Raw genomic sequence first — 16,374 nt, 5'->3', positions numbered from 1 at the left:
CTGTTTGAATATGCAGCATGCAGTAAGTGGAACCAATCTACTTTCTACTAATCGCTCTCTCTCTGTTTTTGTTTCTAGAAATCTGTGCAGTGGTCTCTGCCTTACATTGTATTTGGAGCAACTGGTTTATTGTCTGGGCTCTTAAGCTTATTGTTGCCTGAAACCTTGAACAGCCCTCTGCTAGAAACTATTTCAGACCTACAGATAGTCTCATACTGGAGACTGGGGGATGAAGCCATGTCATTGCAAACCCTAGATGGCTCGCAGGTATTTTATTATTATTAATTAATTGCTTTCCCTAGCATTTCAACTATCAACTTGCATATCCCACTCTGAATTCTCTAGGATAGCAATTTTTGGCCTGTGGAGAATAGGTCCTAAGGAGATGCACAAGATAGTTCAGTAACCTTATTATCCCATCTGAATGGAAATGCAGGCTGAAACATAACTGGGTTAATTTATCCCTTCAGGGTCAAAAGCTTTTTTTGGGGTGGGTGAAGGACTTGGTGATATCTGTGTCTCCCTAATCTCTAAGACAGATTGCTGTGATATGCTTCATATACAGCTGGCCATTGAAATTTCTGGGAAGTCTTAGATGTTAAGGAGAATTCTTGCTAGCAAAACAAGCCTATCATATGAATCACAGAATCACACAGAATCGTAGGGGTTGGAAGGGACCTCCAGAGATCATCAAGTCCAATCATGCATTGATGTCAAGTTTGTACCAGCTGTTATTTTGGTAATTACATCATTATTACATTTTAACCTAGATGGCTTACTAAAAGAAAGTGATTCTAGCAAGCAGTACAGTTGTTTTAATTCAGAGGAGGGGGAAATCATCATTTTTGCCCTTCTAGCCTAATGAGGTCAGCATCACCATTTGGGGGTGATGTACATCTATAAATATGCATGCAACTGGATTCACTTTCCTCAAACAGTTTTCTCAAGTTTAAGTTTTCTGTCCTTGCATTTCTTCAGGCCTTCTAAAAATCCCAACCTGAACAAGATCATTTATTTTCATTTATATACATATAAATAGTATATATAAAATAATATAAAAATTATATATATATAAATATAAAATAAAAATAAAAATTATATATATTATATATATATATATATATATATATAATTGGAAAGCTGTTAAACATTAACCCTATTTGACAAGGCCACGGCAAGGTCTGTGAAGCTGTTATAAGAAAGCAATAGAGTTTATTTGGCATACCCTGAATTTCCCCTGTGGAATCCACTGTCCTTTTGTACCACTTTAAGGATAACATGCATTCTAGATGCCCAGAGCGGAGGTTTTGTCCCTGTTAACGTACACAAATGTGATGTTCAAGTTGGGTGGCATCCAGCGATAGTCTGATTCTCCTCAAATAATTTTAGAAATAAAAAAGCATAACGTGATTCCCTTTATATCTTCTGACAGTTTCTAGTCCTCAAACTGTTTGAAATTCTTTTGCAGTTACACACATTGCCATAGCAAAATTCCACTGAAGACAGATTTTAAGCTACAGACTTTGCTTGTGTGGTTCTGTCATTCAGGAGTATGATTTCCATTTATGTTTTTCACCTTCTTTCTCACCCTTCTTTGCATATGATTAGTCAGCCAGAAGCCTTAAAATAGATGTAAGCATACTGGAAAAAATCTTAAATATTCATTTAAACTAAATGGGATCTGCTAGCAGTAGACTAATTATTACTTGGATAGCTCATACTGGTTCAGTGGAAAAATGCCACACTGGCAAAATAAAAATCAATTAATTTTAATAGTTGATTTTAGTTTGGGTATGTGATATGAATTATGCTATTGAAAGGACTCCAGCTGGAGTAAATATGCCTGTCAGAGAGTTTATTTTCTGCCCATACAAACTTGCTATGTTTTTCCTTTTCTGTAACACCTTTGTTTTAGTATCAGAGAGGGATCTTCTAAAATGTAACTTGCACAGAAAAATGAAGAAGTAATAATTTAGAATGCAGAAACTTTTACCTAATCAAATGATCTTTGTGTTCTGAAGCTCTGTCTCCGGTTGCTCACAGAAGAGTAGGGTCCTTAGGCTTAAATGAAGAAAGCTGAGTAGACTACCACTTCAGAACCATCCTAGCCATTTTTTCTCATGCATGGATTTTTCTGGTATAGTGATAGAACTAGGAAAATCCATCCAGTATAAGCCCAACTCTTTCCAAGAAATTTTGAAGAGTTAAAAGTACAAACAAATCTAGATTCCCAAGGCATTAACAGTGTTTTGACTTGCCTTTTCTCTACCAACCTAATAGATGTATAGTGCTTTGTGTTCATTTATTTTGAGATTTATTTGATGACTTCTATGTTAACCAATTGCTTCATTTTTCTTTCTAGTCTGGAGACAAAGACAATTCTGCAGGAAGTGGAAGCGAAGATGAGGAGTTCTATGATGCTAATGAAGAGACCCATATGATCAAGTAATGAAAAGAAGAAACACAGACTTGTTCTCTGATTTTTTTTTTTTTCCCTTACTTGTCCAGTCAGTCCAGCTCTGAGATGAGAGTACTGGAAACCACCTATCAGGGAATGTAATTGGGCAAGTGCCTGTGTCTTTCCTGAGTAGGAAGGGAGTATAAATACTGTTAAGATTAATTACACTACTGTTTCTTTTCATGTGAGACAGCCATTCAAATAGTTGTGGGTAGGAATGAGAGAGAATGCACAGACTGCATTTGAATGATAGCAAGGGAAGGATGATGCATTTCTGAAACAGAAAATTATCAACTATTTGTGCAGATCATCGGTGCATGCATTTGTATTTTCAGGGTGGTTGGTTTTGAGTCATCCTAAATGATGAACTTGAAAATGTTCGCTTTTTTATTTCTGTGGAATGAAAGTGGTCACATATTTCGTGTGCTACCCCAGGAGGAACAAACTTATGAAATTTTATGTTAAAATGGCTTTTACATATTGAGTGTGGGAGAGGCAACTATGAGCACAAGGTTTCTCCTGCAGCATGTGGACACCTGTGTAGAATTACAGGGTACAGCTGACCAGTTCATGGCCTATCCATGAACTTTGTGATGATGAAAAGCTGGGAAGAGTCCATAACATCTGTAGATATAGAGGATGTTGCTGATGATTTCTCTCTCCTCTGTCCACCAAACATTCTCTTGGGCTGCCTTATGCACAGATTGACACATTTCCCACATCTCAGAACTGCTGTTTGTAGCTTTGCCTACTTTTACTTTGTCTTCACTTTTCTATAACTATTAAAGCTTAGCGACTTCTCTGCCTGTGCGGTGAAGTAACTCCGTTTAAGGATGTGATTTCATGAGTGGTACACAGGTGAGGTCTTTATCACATACTGTGTAATGTGAAGTGTGTTTTTAGGGTATTTAGCTCATTTCTATGGACCTATCATCTGCATCTTTATTTGTGGAAGAAAATTAATGCTTAAGTGACAAGAGGAGCCATGGGCTGCTGTTACATTTTGTAGGATTATTGCCAGAAAACTGCTAATATCTGTTTAAAATTCTTTTGTTAGGTGATGCTCTTAAACTCTTTAAGTCAGTGTTTACTGGATTACTTGACTTTGTTGAGGAAGACAACTTCATTCTTTAGTTTACACTACACTTTGTTTAGTTAGAAGGATACAAAATCTTGACATATGAACAAGTGCAATGTTGTGACTAAAAAATAAGGCCTTAGGAAGATTCAACTTTCATCCTCTAACCACTTGCTTGCTATTTATTAAGATTGGTTTCCATGAGTTGTTTGCTAGATTTTACATTTGAAGTCACTAACAAAGTGAAAAGAGCTGTCGACCTTCCAAGGCATTTTTTTTTTTGTGAATAGTAGATTTAGAAAATTGAATTTAAAAAAAAAAAAGTTATCAGCTGAATTTATTCCAGTTAAACTGGGAAGTTCATTTACTCTGAAAGAAAGTGAAACTGAACGGTATCTGGTTTACAGCTAGCTGCTTGACCTCTGTTCATTGGAACTGTAGCACTGAGGAAAGTGTAACTGCTCTGCTTGGTGCAGCAGGCAGCCCAGAGGCTACAGATTGAAGCATGTAGTACTCCTACTTGATCTGAATTTGATTCAGATGTTGGCTGTGAGCACAGTAGGGAACTTCAAGTCCTGTGGAAAAAGTGTCTTCAGTTTTTCTTCCAGACTGCTGCATCATTGTTGTAGCAGGGCATTTTAATCCTGGCTGGGTATTTTTTCTGCCTATATTTGGCCCTTATGCCTGCTTGAAAATTTCTCTAAATAAGGTACTTGGAAAAGCATGGAATGTTGAGTATATTTATTCAAAGATATTTTTAGTTCTGTATTCACACTCTGAATTATGGATAGTTGGAAAAGTGTCAGGTTTGGTTTTGTTGTTGATGACTTTTGAAGACATAAAGCCTGCTTACATGAAAGCAAACAGTGGTAAGCCTGGCATTATTAGCATGCTGCTAAGATCCAGCATATTTTTTAGCTGCTTATTTTCCTTTCTTGTATGGTATGTAGAGTAAGTTTGCTGAGAGGACAGGAACTGTTAGCCATTCTTTGTCCATAGTTTGTGTGTTGTCATCTGCTACTGGCAACACTAGTCATGCCACAGGACAGCATGCCCACATAGTTCTCAGTAGGAAGAACAGAATGTAACAGTTCAGGTGGGGAGATTACTTTGCAGAACCTGAGTTGAATTCTTGTGGTTCTTTGATTTTAATTAGTCTTCAACTTGTTATCAAACTTCTCCATTCATGCACTTTTGTACTGTATGTAAAGATGTAAAAAATTCAAAAACAAGGGTGAAGAAAATGTATTTTTTGTTTGATAAGTTCCTGTGCTTTATTTTAGAAATATAGAAATATTTTGTTTCAGCTGATAGGTGGTATACTGATTATCTTTCTTGCTCTTAGTGCTTCCTCTAATCATGCTCTCTGACATATAGCTGAATCTAGGCATCTGTGCATGCAATTTGTGAGCATGGTGGTAAATATGTCTGAAGAGCTCATGAGCAGCAGTACTGTTATTTGATGGTAGAAGCCAGTCTGGCATGATATACGCAACGCCTGTGTCAGAAATGTCTATATGCAGCTGTTTACCAAACAGGACAGTTATTTATAGGTGTATTTTGAGTCTCATTGCTTGTATCTTGTTGCAAGATGTATTAAGTGAAGGAAAGAAAACTTGTGACATCTGAGCATAGAATTGGAGTGTCAACAAACTTACACAGAAGTTTCCATGCCATGTCTTCTTAATGCCTTGTCCAATCTATGTTAACCTTAACCAGATTATCCAGGTGCTACAGTTATTTCAGTCTAACAGAGGTGTGCAGAATTTTCACCCTGACAGTCTGAATTTACTGAACTTTCTCATCTGTATTTTGGTACTACTAGCTCCTGCCATCCTGGAAAAAAAGCTCTTGTGTTTCCTAACGGAGAATAGATTTTTTTTTTCTGCTCTAATTTATTGTAAGTGCCTGTATTATGAAAGGCTTTTTAATTTCCTCAATCAACTTGATATGGGACTGTGTGTAAAGTAACATCATAGAACTGGATGATGTAAGTGCCAAAGACTGTTTTTGCTGGAAAGCAATGGTCCAATACTAGTTCTAGCTGCATTCATTTGGAATTCCTCCATGCAGCCTGCCAAAACTGGTACATACAAGCATCTCCAGAGCTTTAGGGGACAGAAAGTTACCTTTGCTTGTCTTTCCTTTTTCAGTTCACTTAAATATTTTGTTGTTGATGACTTTTGAAGACACAAAGCCTGCTTACTTGAAAGCAAACAGTGGTAAGCCTGGCATTATTAGCATGCTGCCAAGATCCAGCATATTTTTCAGCTGCTTATTTTCCTTTCTTGTATGGTACGTAGAGTAAGTTCCCTGAGAGGCTGAAAGGACATTTTCTGAAAGAACAAAATGTAGGATTTGTAGAAGAGCTGAGTATGCATCTCTTGTCAATTAGAAATCTGCACAGCCTGTTTGCTTCTGAATTGCAAATGCCAAAGCTTACTCTCAAAGACTGATAAAATCTGGCTAAAAACTGCACATTAGAATTGTAGTTCAGTAATCACCCTTACAAATTAGCACTGCCAGTAATGGCTTGCCTCAAGCATTGTAGGATACAGCAGATTTTTATAAAAGGTGCAGTTTGAGGCATTGCTAAATAGCAATTTCTGTAGTTCAACTCCCTACTACAACTACAAAATGCAGTGCTAGTCAGCTCTATCGTGGCAGCTTTTTTCCCAGCAAATGGGCAAGTGTCTAAATGTTTGTGCAGCAGGAGAGGGATACCATCAGAAGAGTGCTTTAGAAGTACTGCGTTCTCTACTGCATGTGCAGAATGAAGTAAAACTGATGTGTCAGGATCTTCTATTATATAGTAAGCTCATAGAATGGAGTATATTTAAACAACTGCTTGCCCATCTTCAATTACAGAAGCCTTTAGAGAATAAAGATCTTTTACATGCGAGTTAATGCTCACCAGCACATCTGAGATGCTTGTATTATACCCGCTGCAGCAGGTAGGCAAAAAAAATGTGGCAGTAAGAACATCTTTGCCAATACTTGAACAGTTATCTTTTTCTGAAAGGTATTCCAGGAGAAGTATCTACTACATCCATGTTCAAACAAAATATTTTACAATGATGGAAACTTGACTTGGAAACAGACATTTCTGATAGGAGCTTGCAGGGGAAAAAAAAAAAATCATTGTTTCAAACTAGTTAAAAGCTTTCTAATGTAGAACTGACAACTGCTGAGTAGTTTGTAGTAAAAGAGTTTATTGCAGTTCTGTGATGTCAGGTATGACTCCAAATGACTGTTTTTCAGTACTAGACTCACCTCACTCCCCAAAGTTTAATCCAGTTTTCCATCTGTTCTTGTTAAAAATACGAAGGTCTTGTAGAAACCAGGAATATATTTTTCATATGGAGGCATTTATTGCACTACTTTCCTTCTTGAATCTAATTCTACTTTCATTTTTTAAGCTACTACCTCCTTATGTTGAGCTTTTTTGTCACTTCTGTATTTAATAGAGTTTTAGATAATATTAAATATTTCCATTTTTTTAATTTATGTAGTAATCCATGATTTAAACAGAAAAAAACTTGTGCTTTTTAAAGTTTTATTTAAAGTCTTTTTAAAATTAGCTTAAAATGTTTATGCTTTTGGAGGACCAGAATTATTGCACCTTTAGAATCTCGGTTCTCTTGTTTGCACTGTTGTTAAGGGCAAAAAATTAAAGGCAAGAAACTTTTAATTTTGTGCTAATCTCAGTTGAGGGGAGAACTTGTGGGGAAGGAAGTTTGAGTTGGGGAATTTAACTTATTGCCAATTAAAGAGCTTCTATTTATTGCTGTTAGTATTGAGGCGGAGAAAAACAACTGGGGAAAACACTGCTGCTTCTCTGTGGATGCTCTTCCATTGCCACATTGGCAGTCTCCTGTCCCTTGGCTGGATATTACTCTTAGTTCCTTCAGCAAGGCAACGAGTAGCTCAGGAGACTGGGATCAGCACATCATACTAGCTGTCTTTCCTTGCTCCTTATTTCTTACTCAGCTGCTGTACTGTGTGGGTTTCCTCACTGGATTCAGTGCCCTCTAGAGCTGCATCTCCTTCTAAGTCTCATCCTCTCAGCCCCTGCTTGGGCCACAGTTCTTTTTTTGGCATTTCTTCTACTCTGCTGCTACCCCTCTCCCATCCTATGCTGGCATAGTCTTCTCTTATTTTTTTTTTCCCTCCTCCTTCTGTAAGTATTGTCTTTTTCTCTTAAAAATGCTTTTAAATATGCAGATGTGCCACAACCTCCTCTGATTGTCTGGAGCATTGGGATGAAATGGGCCAGTGTCCAAAATGGCAATCAGGCCAAACTGAAAGACAGAGGATCTGCCTAAGCATAAGGAAAGTAGGGAAACACTTTTTTCTTTTTTTTCCTTTTTTTTTAATGCCAGGATAACCTATCACTGCCACAGATTGACCAGGGAGGTTGTTGAGTCCTTGGCAGTGTTCAAAAGCCATCAGGACAAGGTCCAGGGCAACCAGCTATATGGGACCCTAGATGACCTCCACTACCAAAACTCTTGACAGGTGTGCCTAATACATGAAACCACAATGCTTTCTTTCAGATTGAGTCCTTAAAGGGCTGACAGTTACTACGAGCTAAACTTGGTACTATATTCCCTTTCTGTGTTACTATTGTCTTAGGTCGAATAAATGAAACTCCTAAGGATATAACCAGACATTTATAGCCAAGTTCTGTGTCTGGTTACATGTTTGTATTCTCACTGATTTCAGAAGACAGATCTTAGATTTCCACTTGACCAGAGGAACAGCCAAAGGGGTAAGCTTCCTTCTCTCTGCTTAAGCCTTCATCACCATGAAATCAAATCTTTCTACAGTCTCTGTATCTTGTAGATGTAAAGTCCTGCTTAGCTCAGAGCTGAGTAACAGAAAAGAGGCAGTACAGGGAATTGATTTTTGTTTGCAGCAGTGAATCAAATTGTATATAAGTGGTGTGCATATTTTTAAATATTTTTTGGGGTGACTTGAATACTGACTGTTACGAGCCTTCCAACATTAAAACACAGACTGATAAATGTCAGGTTACTTGTTTGATTGTATCAGTGCGCTGTTGTTAATTCAAAGTTGTACTGATGAGAAGTCTCTGCTTGGAATACTTGATCTGAGAAGCCACAGTTAAGGCATCATGAGCTTTTCCATGATAGACCTTTTATGGGGTTATGTCTGTACATTCTGTGAACAGTTGTTGGGTCCATCTCTTTTCAAGATGTTCTTTCCCCTAAGCAAGGGACCATAGCAACAAGTGTAGAAATATTCAGAGTAATTGCACTTATCTGTTTTGTTTTTGTAATGCATTTCCTATGCATACTGCCTTATCCATGTGTACTGTGTTTCACTGGTGGTACTAAGGGTAAACGTCAGGTTTTTAATTTATAATATATAAAATGAATTTTTTAAAAATCTGTAACATTAGGAATTTATTCCAAGATAGAGGAAGAGATATTGCTAAGCCCAGGTGAATTTAATCAAAAGCGAATATCGGTGATCTTTATTCTCAGTTAATTTCTGAATGGTTTTGATCATTTGAAATATAATATTTTAAGATTTTTGTAGAGGAAAGCTCACTTTTAGGTGATTAGTAACAGCTCTGATACTGCCTCTGACACGTGTACCTTCATATAATGTCTTTGTAACTTATTTTGTGCCTTTTCTCCCCCTGACACAAAAATCTCTCAATAAAAACAAACTCTTTTGGAACACTGTAAACCTATTTTATTGTGCTGATTTTACTTGCCTGACCCTTTTGTTTTCTGGAGGGCACAGAAGCTATCTCATAATAGAATGGACATTTATAACGGATGCCGCAGAAGAAAATTGACAAGGTGGAAAGCAGGTCAGTTTGGAATGACAGTGCTACAAAGCGCCTGGGAAACTGGGACTGTCAGTACTAATCAATATATTCCACCGTATCTATCACAAATCATTTCTAACAAAAACCGGCAGCAGTGGAATGTGAGAATCAATTTACTACCGGCTTCAGTTGTGTTGATTGATGTTGAAAGACTGGAAACACTTTGGGGCTTTAGCATAACAAAGTATCTGTTGTTGTTGCTTGTATTGATGGAGTACTCGAAAAACACTAATTGGCGTTTTCACCTCTTCTTCAAAGTGCTGTGCAAAAGCACAGAAGCGGAGACTTTGTCTTCGGGGCTTCTGCCTAAACACTTTGGCAAGGAATTGCAGGATCTGAATGTTTGTTTTCGTTACCTGAAAGAGAGGTGATAAATAGCCTAACTACATTTCCCTCCTGTATCCAGTGATATTTATTCTCTGAGTCCGAATAACTGGGAGCAGTGTTCTGTTTTAAAGAGCAGGTTAACGGAGCTTTCATACCTTTGCATATTCCTTGTGAATTTCAACAGTCTTCTCCTTAAATATCTAGCAGCTTGAGCAGATGCCAGAGCACTTCATATGTGTCAGTATTTTAAAGTATATATGCTAAAGAAAACAAGTGGTCTTGCATGATAGATAACATACCAGGCCTTCTGTTATGTTACATCTTACTCTTCCTCAAAGTGGAGCTAAGAACAACGATCCAGCCAGATTCCCTGGTCACTCTTCAGGGCACAGGCCACTGCAAAAGCATTCTTTGCTCTTGTATTCCTTACTGTAAAAACAGAAACATAGACCACACACAATTAGAAGTCCCTGAAGCATTAAACAAATGCAAGACTTTTGAACTTCAAATGTTGTCACCAGCAGCCTTTCCAGAATGAATAATAAGAATCCAGGCAGCATACAGCAGTGTACAAAAACATTGCATACTGTATTGCATACTCACCAATCTAAAGCTACCAGACAGGCTATATCTTGTTCTTGATATTCCCAATTCTTCTGAACTTTACTCTTTCTTTCTGGTGCTTGAGATGCGTAGGATTTTAGTGCTGTTTTACCATGGAATCAATTGAAAACCCTGGTTTTCAGAGTTGTCTAATTACATGCCCTGCTCAGTTCTTTCCATAGCCTTTTGAATTCCTTGTTCCCTCTCAAATTTACTTCAACTACGTATGCAGGGAGCCAGTGGCCTGAAGAAGTTGGTCAGCTGTCATCTATGGAGTGCTTGTGTGAGCAGCTGTTGGGATTATTTATTTTCACACCAGCCCTTGGGCAGGGCAGATCATGCTGATGTACCCAGCCACACTGTGTTAAGTTGGGTTGCCATTAAATGCAGCTTTGCTCTCCTGCCCATTGTATGGGAGCTGGCCATTTCTTGCTCTAACTGGAGCCTGTTTGACTACCGAGCAGATGTATTGTGTTGTTTGTTGAGTCAAGATAAGGAAAAACAGGGTGAGACCAGGAAGAGGATGCAAATTACGTATGAGAAGGATTGTGGTTCACATGGCTGTTTTGTTTTTTTTTTTTTTGGCTAATGTAAATGGCCTTTGCCTTGTTGTGACACTTTTGCTGCCCATAAATTTTCATAGTTGTGAGGGGAAGACATCTCTGAATGTCATCAAGTGGGAAGGGTGGAATTAAAGTACTATATTTTGAAAGGAGGGACATTTTGATGTGTGTCCTTGGCAATGAGAGCCAGTACCAGTGTAAATTGTGGTCTCAGAAGTAAGCTTTGACTACCAGCTACCAGGCAGCTATCAGGCAAAACACTCAGTCCTTCAAAGCACCAGGTTCATATTTAACTGAGGTGTTAACCATAGCAAACTTCTGAATTGATGAGTTATTTCCTAGTATCATGCTTGTGTGAAAAAACTGAGCTCTGCCTTTTCCAGCATTGTCATCTTGCATCTTGTCGCTATGTAGGACAAGAGACAGGATGAACGTTTGTGGCCAAATTATCTCTGTCTTGGTGAATAAGTCTCTAATCCTGCTCTGTTACTTAAGAACATTTTTAATGAACAAGAGGGGGAGGGGGATATCTCAACTTATTTATCAAACTTGCTAACAGCAGAGAATGCAATATCAAACTTGAAAAAGTGGTTTGCACATGATTTATCCTTGCCATTACTTTTTTTTTTTTCCTAATAAAGAAGACACAGATTTCACTGATAAGATTTGCCTCCATTTTGGAGGCAACCAGAAAAAAAAATTCAGCCTTCCATTTGATCTCAATTTGTTAAGAGGTAGCTAGGATATGGCAATCCTGCAATCTGTTCTACAGCTATAAGTGGGCAATTTTGTTCATTTCTATGCACTTTGTATAATCCATGCAGAGCCTTGGCAAAGCTACAGTGAGGAATGTCATGAGGGCTTGTCACAGGGAAGGCTGACTGATCCATGCAGATGGGTTTTTCTTGGAAATTTGCAAGTTTAGAAACCATTTAAAATCTAGTTCAGTTTTATTTTGGTTCAGCTATGGATTGAGCCATAGACCAGATTCCAGTGCTGGAGTGTTTATTTTTGTGTTATTTTAAGTGTGTCCTTAGGTAGATCCTAGAGGCAGCATCCTGCAGTATCAGCACAGCCCGGACTCATGATCCTTAATTTATCTTCTAGCTGTGACAGTGCAAGATGACATCTTTGCTAATGTCATGATGGAGCTATCCTGTGGGTTTACCTACCATAAGCAGTGGAGCAAGCATAAGAAGTGTATAGGTGCTTTGTGCAAGCAAGAACTACTGATAAAGGAAGTCATTCAGCTTAGGGTGATGCTTCTCAACCAAGTACCACTTCTTCCATGATCTCCTGTGAAAATTCGTCCCCTCACAATGCTTTTAGTAGCACTTTGGTTTGATACAACTCCTTTACCTCGGTTTTGCTTGGTGGATGTACCAGATAGTAGGTTCTCCTTCTGCACAGATCGTAGCACAGCTGATAGTTTGTCTCTTCCCTAAATATAAGTTTGATGTTCTCAACTCTGAGCTCAAGAAAAAGTTAGAAGCTGCTAGAGAAAGTAAGTATTCTGCCTCCAGTATTGCTGGGGAGCCAAATCAGGGCCAGCACAGTGCTCTCTTGTGTGGCAAGAAGGCAATGGACACTTTTTTCTTCCGCATGCCTGAATTATCCTTTGTGAAGACCTGCCCTGCCAGCTTGAGCATGCAGCTCTAGGTGTACTTTTCACTGTGCTGGTTTCCTGCTTTGCAGTCACCTTTATTTTCCTATAATAGTTAATCTGCCTCCTTGTATTTCACATACTTGGCTTTTCCTTCAATTCTGAACTTGTATCGAGGCACCTCACCATTTGTCAAATGTCCTGGCCCGTGGATATATTTGTGGTGGGTACCAGATAACCACCCTCTTGTTTGTTCATTCTTCAGTAGCTGCAGTCATGCGTGCACTTACCCAGGCCTTGTTCTGTTTGTGTCAAATACTCTTTCTGGTTTACCTGATATTCACTTTGAAATGTTTGATGAATAGCTTGTTAAAGGAAGTGGAGAAAAACACTCAGAACCTTCTGCAAGTCCTGCTAGCGTGCATTACCAGTGTGGTGAATAGAATAGAGCTTTTGAGCACTGCAGCCAGCTTTGGGTAAGTCAGTTTTCTGACCAAATTTGCTGCTTTCTTCAACTCTTTGCCCTCAATTCCACATAAAATTTGAGCTAACGTACTTAACCTGGATCACAGAATCATAGAATCATTTGAGTTGAAAGAGACCTTTAATGGTCACTTCATCCAACTTTCCTGTAATGAACAGGGACATCTACACCTAGACCAGATTGCTCAGAGCTCCATCTAGTCCAAATGTCTCTAAGGACAGGGCATTCACCACCTCTCTGGGCAACCTATTCAGTGCTTCACTACTGTTATTGTAAAACACTTCTTCCAGTTCAAATCTCATCTGTTCAAAGCATTTCCCCTTGTTCTATCATCACAGAGCCTGCTAAAGAGTCCGTCCTTTTTTTTTTCTTGTAGCCTTCCTTTAGAAACTAAAAGGCTGGTCTCAGGTTTCCCCAGAGCCTTCTCTTCTCCAGGCTGAACAGCCCCAGCTCTCTCAGCCTGTCGTCATAGGAGAGGTGTTCCTTTGCTTGGATCATGTTTGTGGCCTTCCTCTGCACATACTCCAACAGGTCTGCATCTCTCTTGTACTGGGAACTCCACATCTGGATGCAGTACTCCAGGTGCAAGACCTTGCACTTGGATTTGTTGAACCTCTTGAGGTTCAGCTGGGCCCACTGGTTGAGCCTGTGTAGGTCTCTCTGGAAGGACCATGGCTTATGTTCAATTAGTATTTACTAATGATCCCTAATCAGTAGGGATTTGGGGCATTCCTACTAAAGTATAAGGATGTTATACAGGAATTGAGAAATCCTAGGAATTAAATTTTGAATGCTCTAATCCTTGCATAATATATAGAAAGGTGAACTATTGGGATGATGTGGCTTTAGAAAAAGTATGCACAAGAATAGGATTAAGTGTTTGCACTGTGGCCTTTTCTGAGGGTTGCTTGAACTGAGGGTCTCTTACATCCTCAAACTTTGGATTACAGCTGATGGCATTTGGTGTTGTTTGATAGAGTGGTGAAAGCAGTAGATTTTCTCTGAACCTTTTACAATGAGATCTCTCTTGTCCAGTTCCTGCTATCAGGGGTGGAATGGCTCTGTGCTCCATAAATGCTGCTCTGCTTCCTCTTCCCTTCTGACCCAAACTCAGCATGGTGAAGAAGCAGCCCTTCCCTGTCTTCCCAGACAACTGATAGCTTTATTTATTTTGTTTTCCTTCCTTCACCTTCCCACATGTGTGCATGTTTCCTCCAGGAAAAGCCCGAGGAGCAGAAATACACTTGCTCCTGAGACTGACTAGTCAAGCAGCTTCCTCTGCACATTCCCAGTGCTTTTATTCCAGGATAGTTTTTCCTCCCCTAGTCCTGCTTTCCATGCTCTGAATTTACATTTAACTAGTTCCAGCCCTAAATATCTATCCTGTGCCATGCCACAGCCTGGAACAGATACAAATGATTGACCCTTTTCCCTTGGGCGGTTTGGCTTTGACTGCACAAAGCAGCCAATAAAGTGGAAAGGGCTGGGCAGCTGGCAGTGGGGATTCACTTGAAGCTGTATAGCTTTATGGTCTCAGGTAGAGGAGGAAGTCTGCTTAGAAAATGCAATTGCATTCCTCCTTTTGCTGCCAGCTCTTGATGACACATTTTTAGAAGTTGCCAACTACAAGAATAATGTCTATTCGCCAGACACAGCTTGGGCTGGAGGCTCTTAGCTGTATTCCAGTGACTGGAGCTGGAGCGTGTAGCAATGCAGGTCACGATCTCCCCTGTCTAGAAGTTCTCTGAGCAGACCCAACTGAAACCTCTGCTGAAATACTCTTTTAGACAAGGGCAAGTTCTCACTGCAGCTTGTCTGCTGAACCTCTTGATCTGCCTTGTGGTACACATAGTATCCTTCTAATAAAGTGGATCTCTTTTTGCCCTTCTGCTGGTGCTCTCATGCTTGTCTGTTTTATTGTTCTCTCTGCAGCTGTTTTCTTCAAGAACCTCATGCTGTAGAGGCTCTTAACAATCCTTCCCTTCTCTCCCTTCATCCCATCCGAAACATGCAACTTGTCTGTGCTTTCCCTGTGCTTATTTTTTTGTCATTTCTAAAGGAATACTGACAAAATTTTCCTCAGAATACAGCACAGCAGTCAAGTTAACATATCCTGGGGAACACTTATTGGTTTTATGTTTGATATTTATTAGCTGTACATGGTGTGACACAAGCTGTGAAGTGTGATCAAACAGCTTCTCTTACTGTAGATAACACTGCCAACAAAGACTGCACAAAACCACAGATGCTTTGATGTCCTTCACTCACGCTGAGTGTTGAAGTCCAGCCCCCTTTACTCTTGTTTTGTTTTCCATGTGAGTTGCTCCCTCCCATACAACTACATCTCCCAGCTCTCAGAAATATCCAAGAGAAGGGCAACAAAGCTGTGAAGAGTCTGGAGTGTGAGTGTTATGGGGAGCAGCTGAGGGAACTGAGATTGTTCAGTCTGGAGAAGAGGAGGCTTGGGGAAGACCTGATTGCTCCCTGAAAGGAGGTTTTGGTAAGGTTAAGCCTCTTCTCTTCTAATGTAACAACATTAGGACAGGAGGGAATGGCCTCAAGCTGTGCCAGGGGAGGTTCAGGTTGAATAGTAGAAAAAATGCCTTAGAGTGGTGAGGAAGTGGCACAGCTGCCCAGGGAGGTGATGTAGTCACTGTCCCTGGAGGTGTTCAAGAAACATGTAGATGTGGCACTCAGGGATGCAGCTTAATGGGCATGGTGAGGATGGGCTGATGGTTGGACTAGATGATCTTAGAGGTGTTTCCAACCTTAATGATTCTATAATTCTATTCTAAGTAGCTCCCAAGGATCCATCTCTCAGACTGGGACCCTTCTCACTCACTTGCTGAAGCTGGCTTCTTTGTTCTAAAATAATTACATTTTCACTTAGAGAAAGCAATAGACCTAATGGCTACGGAGCTGTCACTTCCTGTGAGATATGAAGCCTAGTTTCTAGTTCTGGCTCCAGCGAGCATGTTTCTTAACAGTCAGTTTCTGGATGAAGCACATAAGCAGGGATGCCAGCTCGACTCCCTCATTCCCAAGTGAGTTTGCATTGCAGTGACTATTCTTATTTAGCACTAGTGATTTATTCAATTTGCTTCAAACTACCATAGACTCAAGCAATAAGTTAGGAATCAGGTCAATTTGGACACAACAGCAAAGTGTAAAAAATAATAAAAGTGGACACTATTTGTGCTCTGGAGGGCAGCCACAGAAATTTAGCAGCTCCTAGAAGTGCTGTGGCACAATCTGATTCAGCCCCACATAGACCAGCCATTGCAGTAAGTATGCTTCTTCTCCTGGCTCTTTTAAAGGTTGGCTGTAGTCTTGGTCCTGGAGTTACTGTGCCTCTATATTTAAAGTATTTTTCCTGACAGTTGAAAGTAATCAGT

At 39.6% G+C, this 16,374-nt stretch overlaps 1 protein-coding gene across 2 annotated transcripts in view; it reads left to right on the top strand.

The window, feature by feature from the left end:
* Positions 1-9,271, top strand: part of SLC22A15 (solute carrier family 22 member 15) — a 37,735-nt gene extending 28,464 nt beyond the window's left edge. For both annotated transcript variants that reach the window (XM_090150325.1, XM_031613011.2), the window contains 2 exons: positions 79-267; positions 2,363-9,271. In XM_090150325.1, the coding sequence (XP_090006451.1) occupies positions 79-267; positions 2,363-2,449 (276 nt within the window). In that variant the 3' untranslated portion in view covers positions 2,450-9,271. The remainder of the gene's footprint in view (positions 1-78; positions 268-2,362) is intronic.
* Positions 9,272-16,374: the final 7,103 nt, after the last annotated feature.

This window comes from Phasianus colchicus, chromosome 1, assembly GCF_987193195.1.
Source record: "Phasianus colchicus chromosome 1, bPhaCol1.hap1.1, whole genome shotgun sequence".
Classification (NCBI taxonomy): domain Eukaryota; kingdom Metazoa; phylum Chordata; class Aves; order Galliformes; family Phasianidae; genus Phasianus; species Phasianus colchicus.
This window is presented reverse-complemented; position numbering and strand designations above follow the sequence as displayed.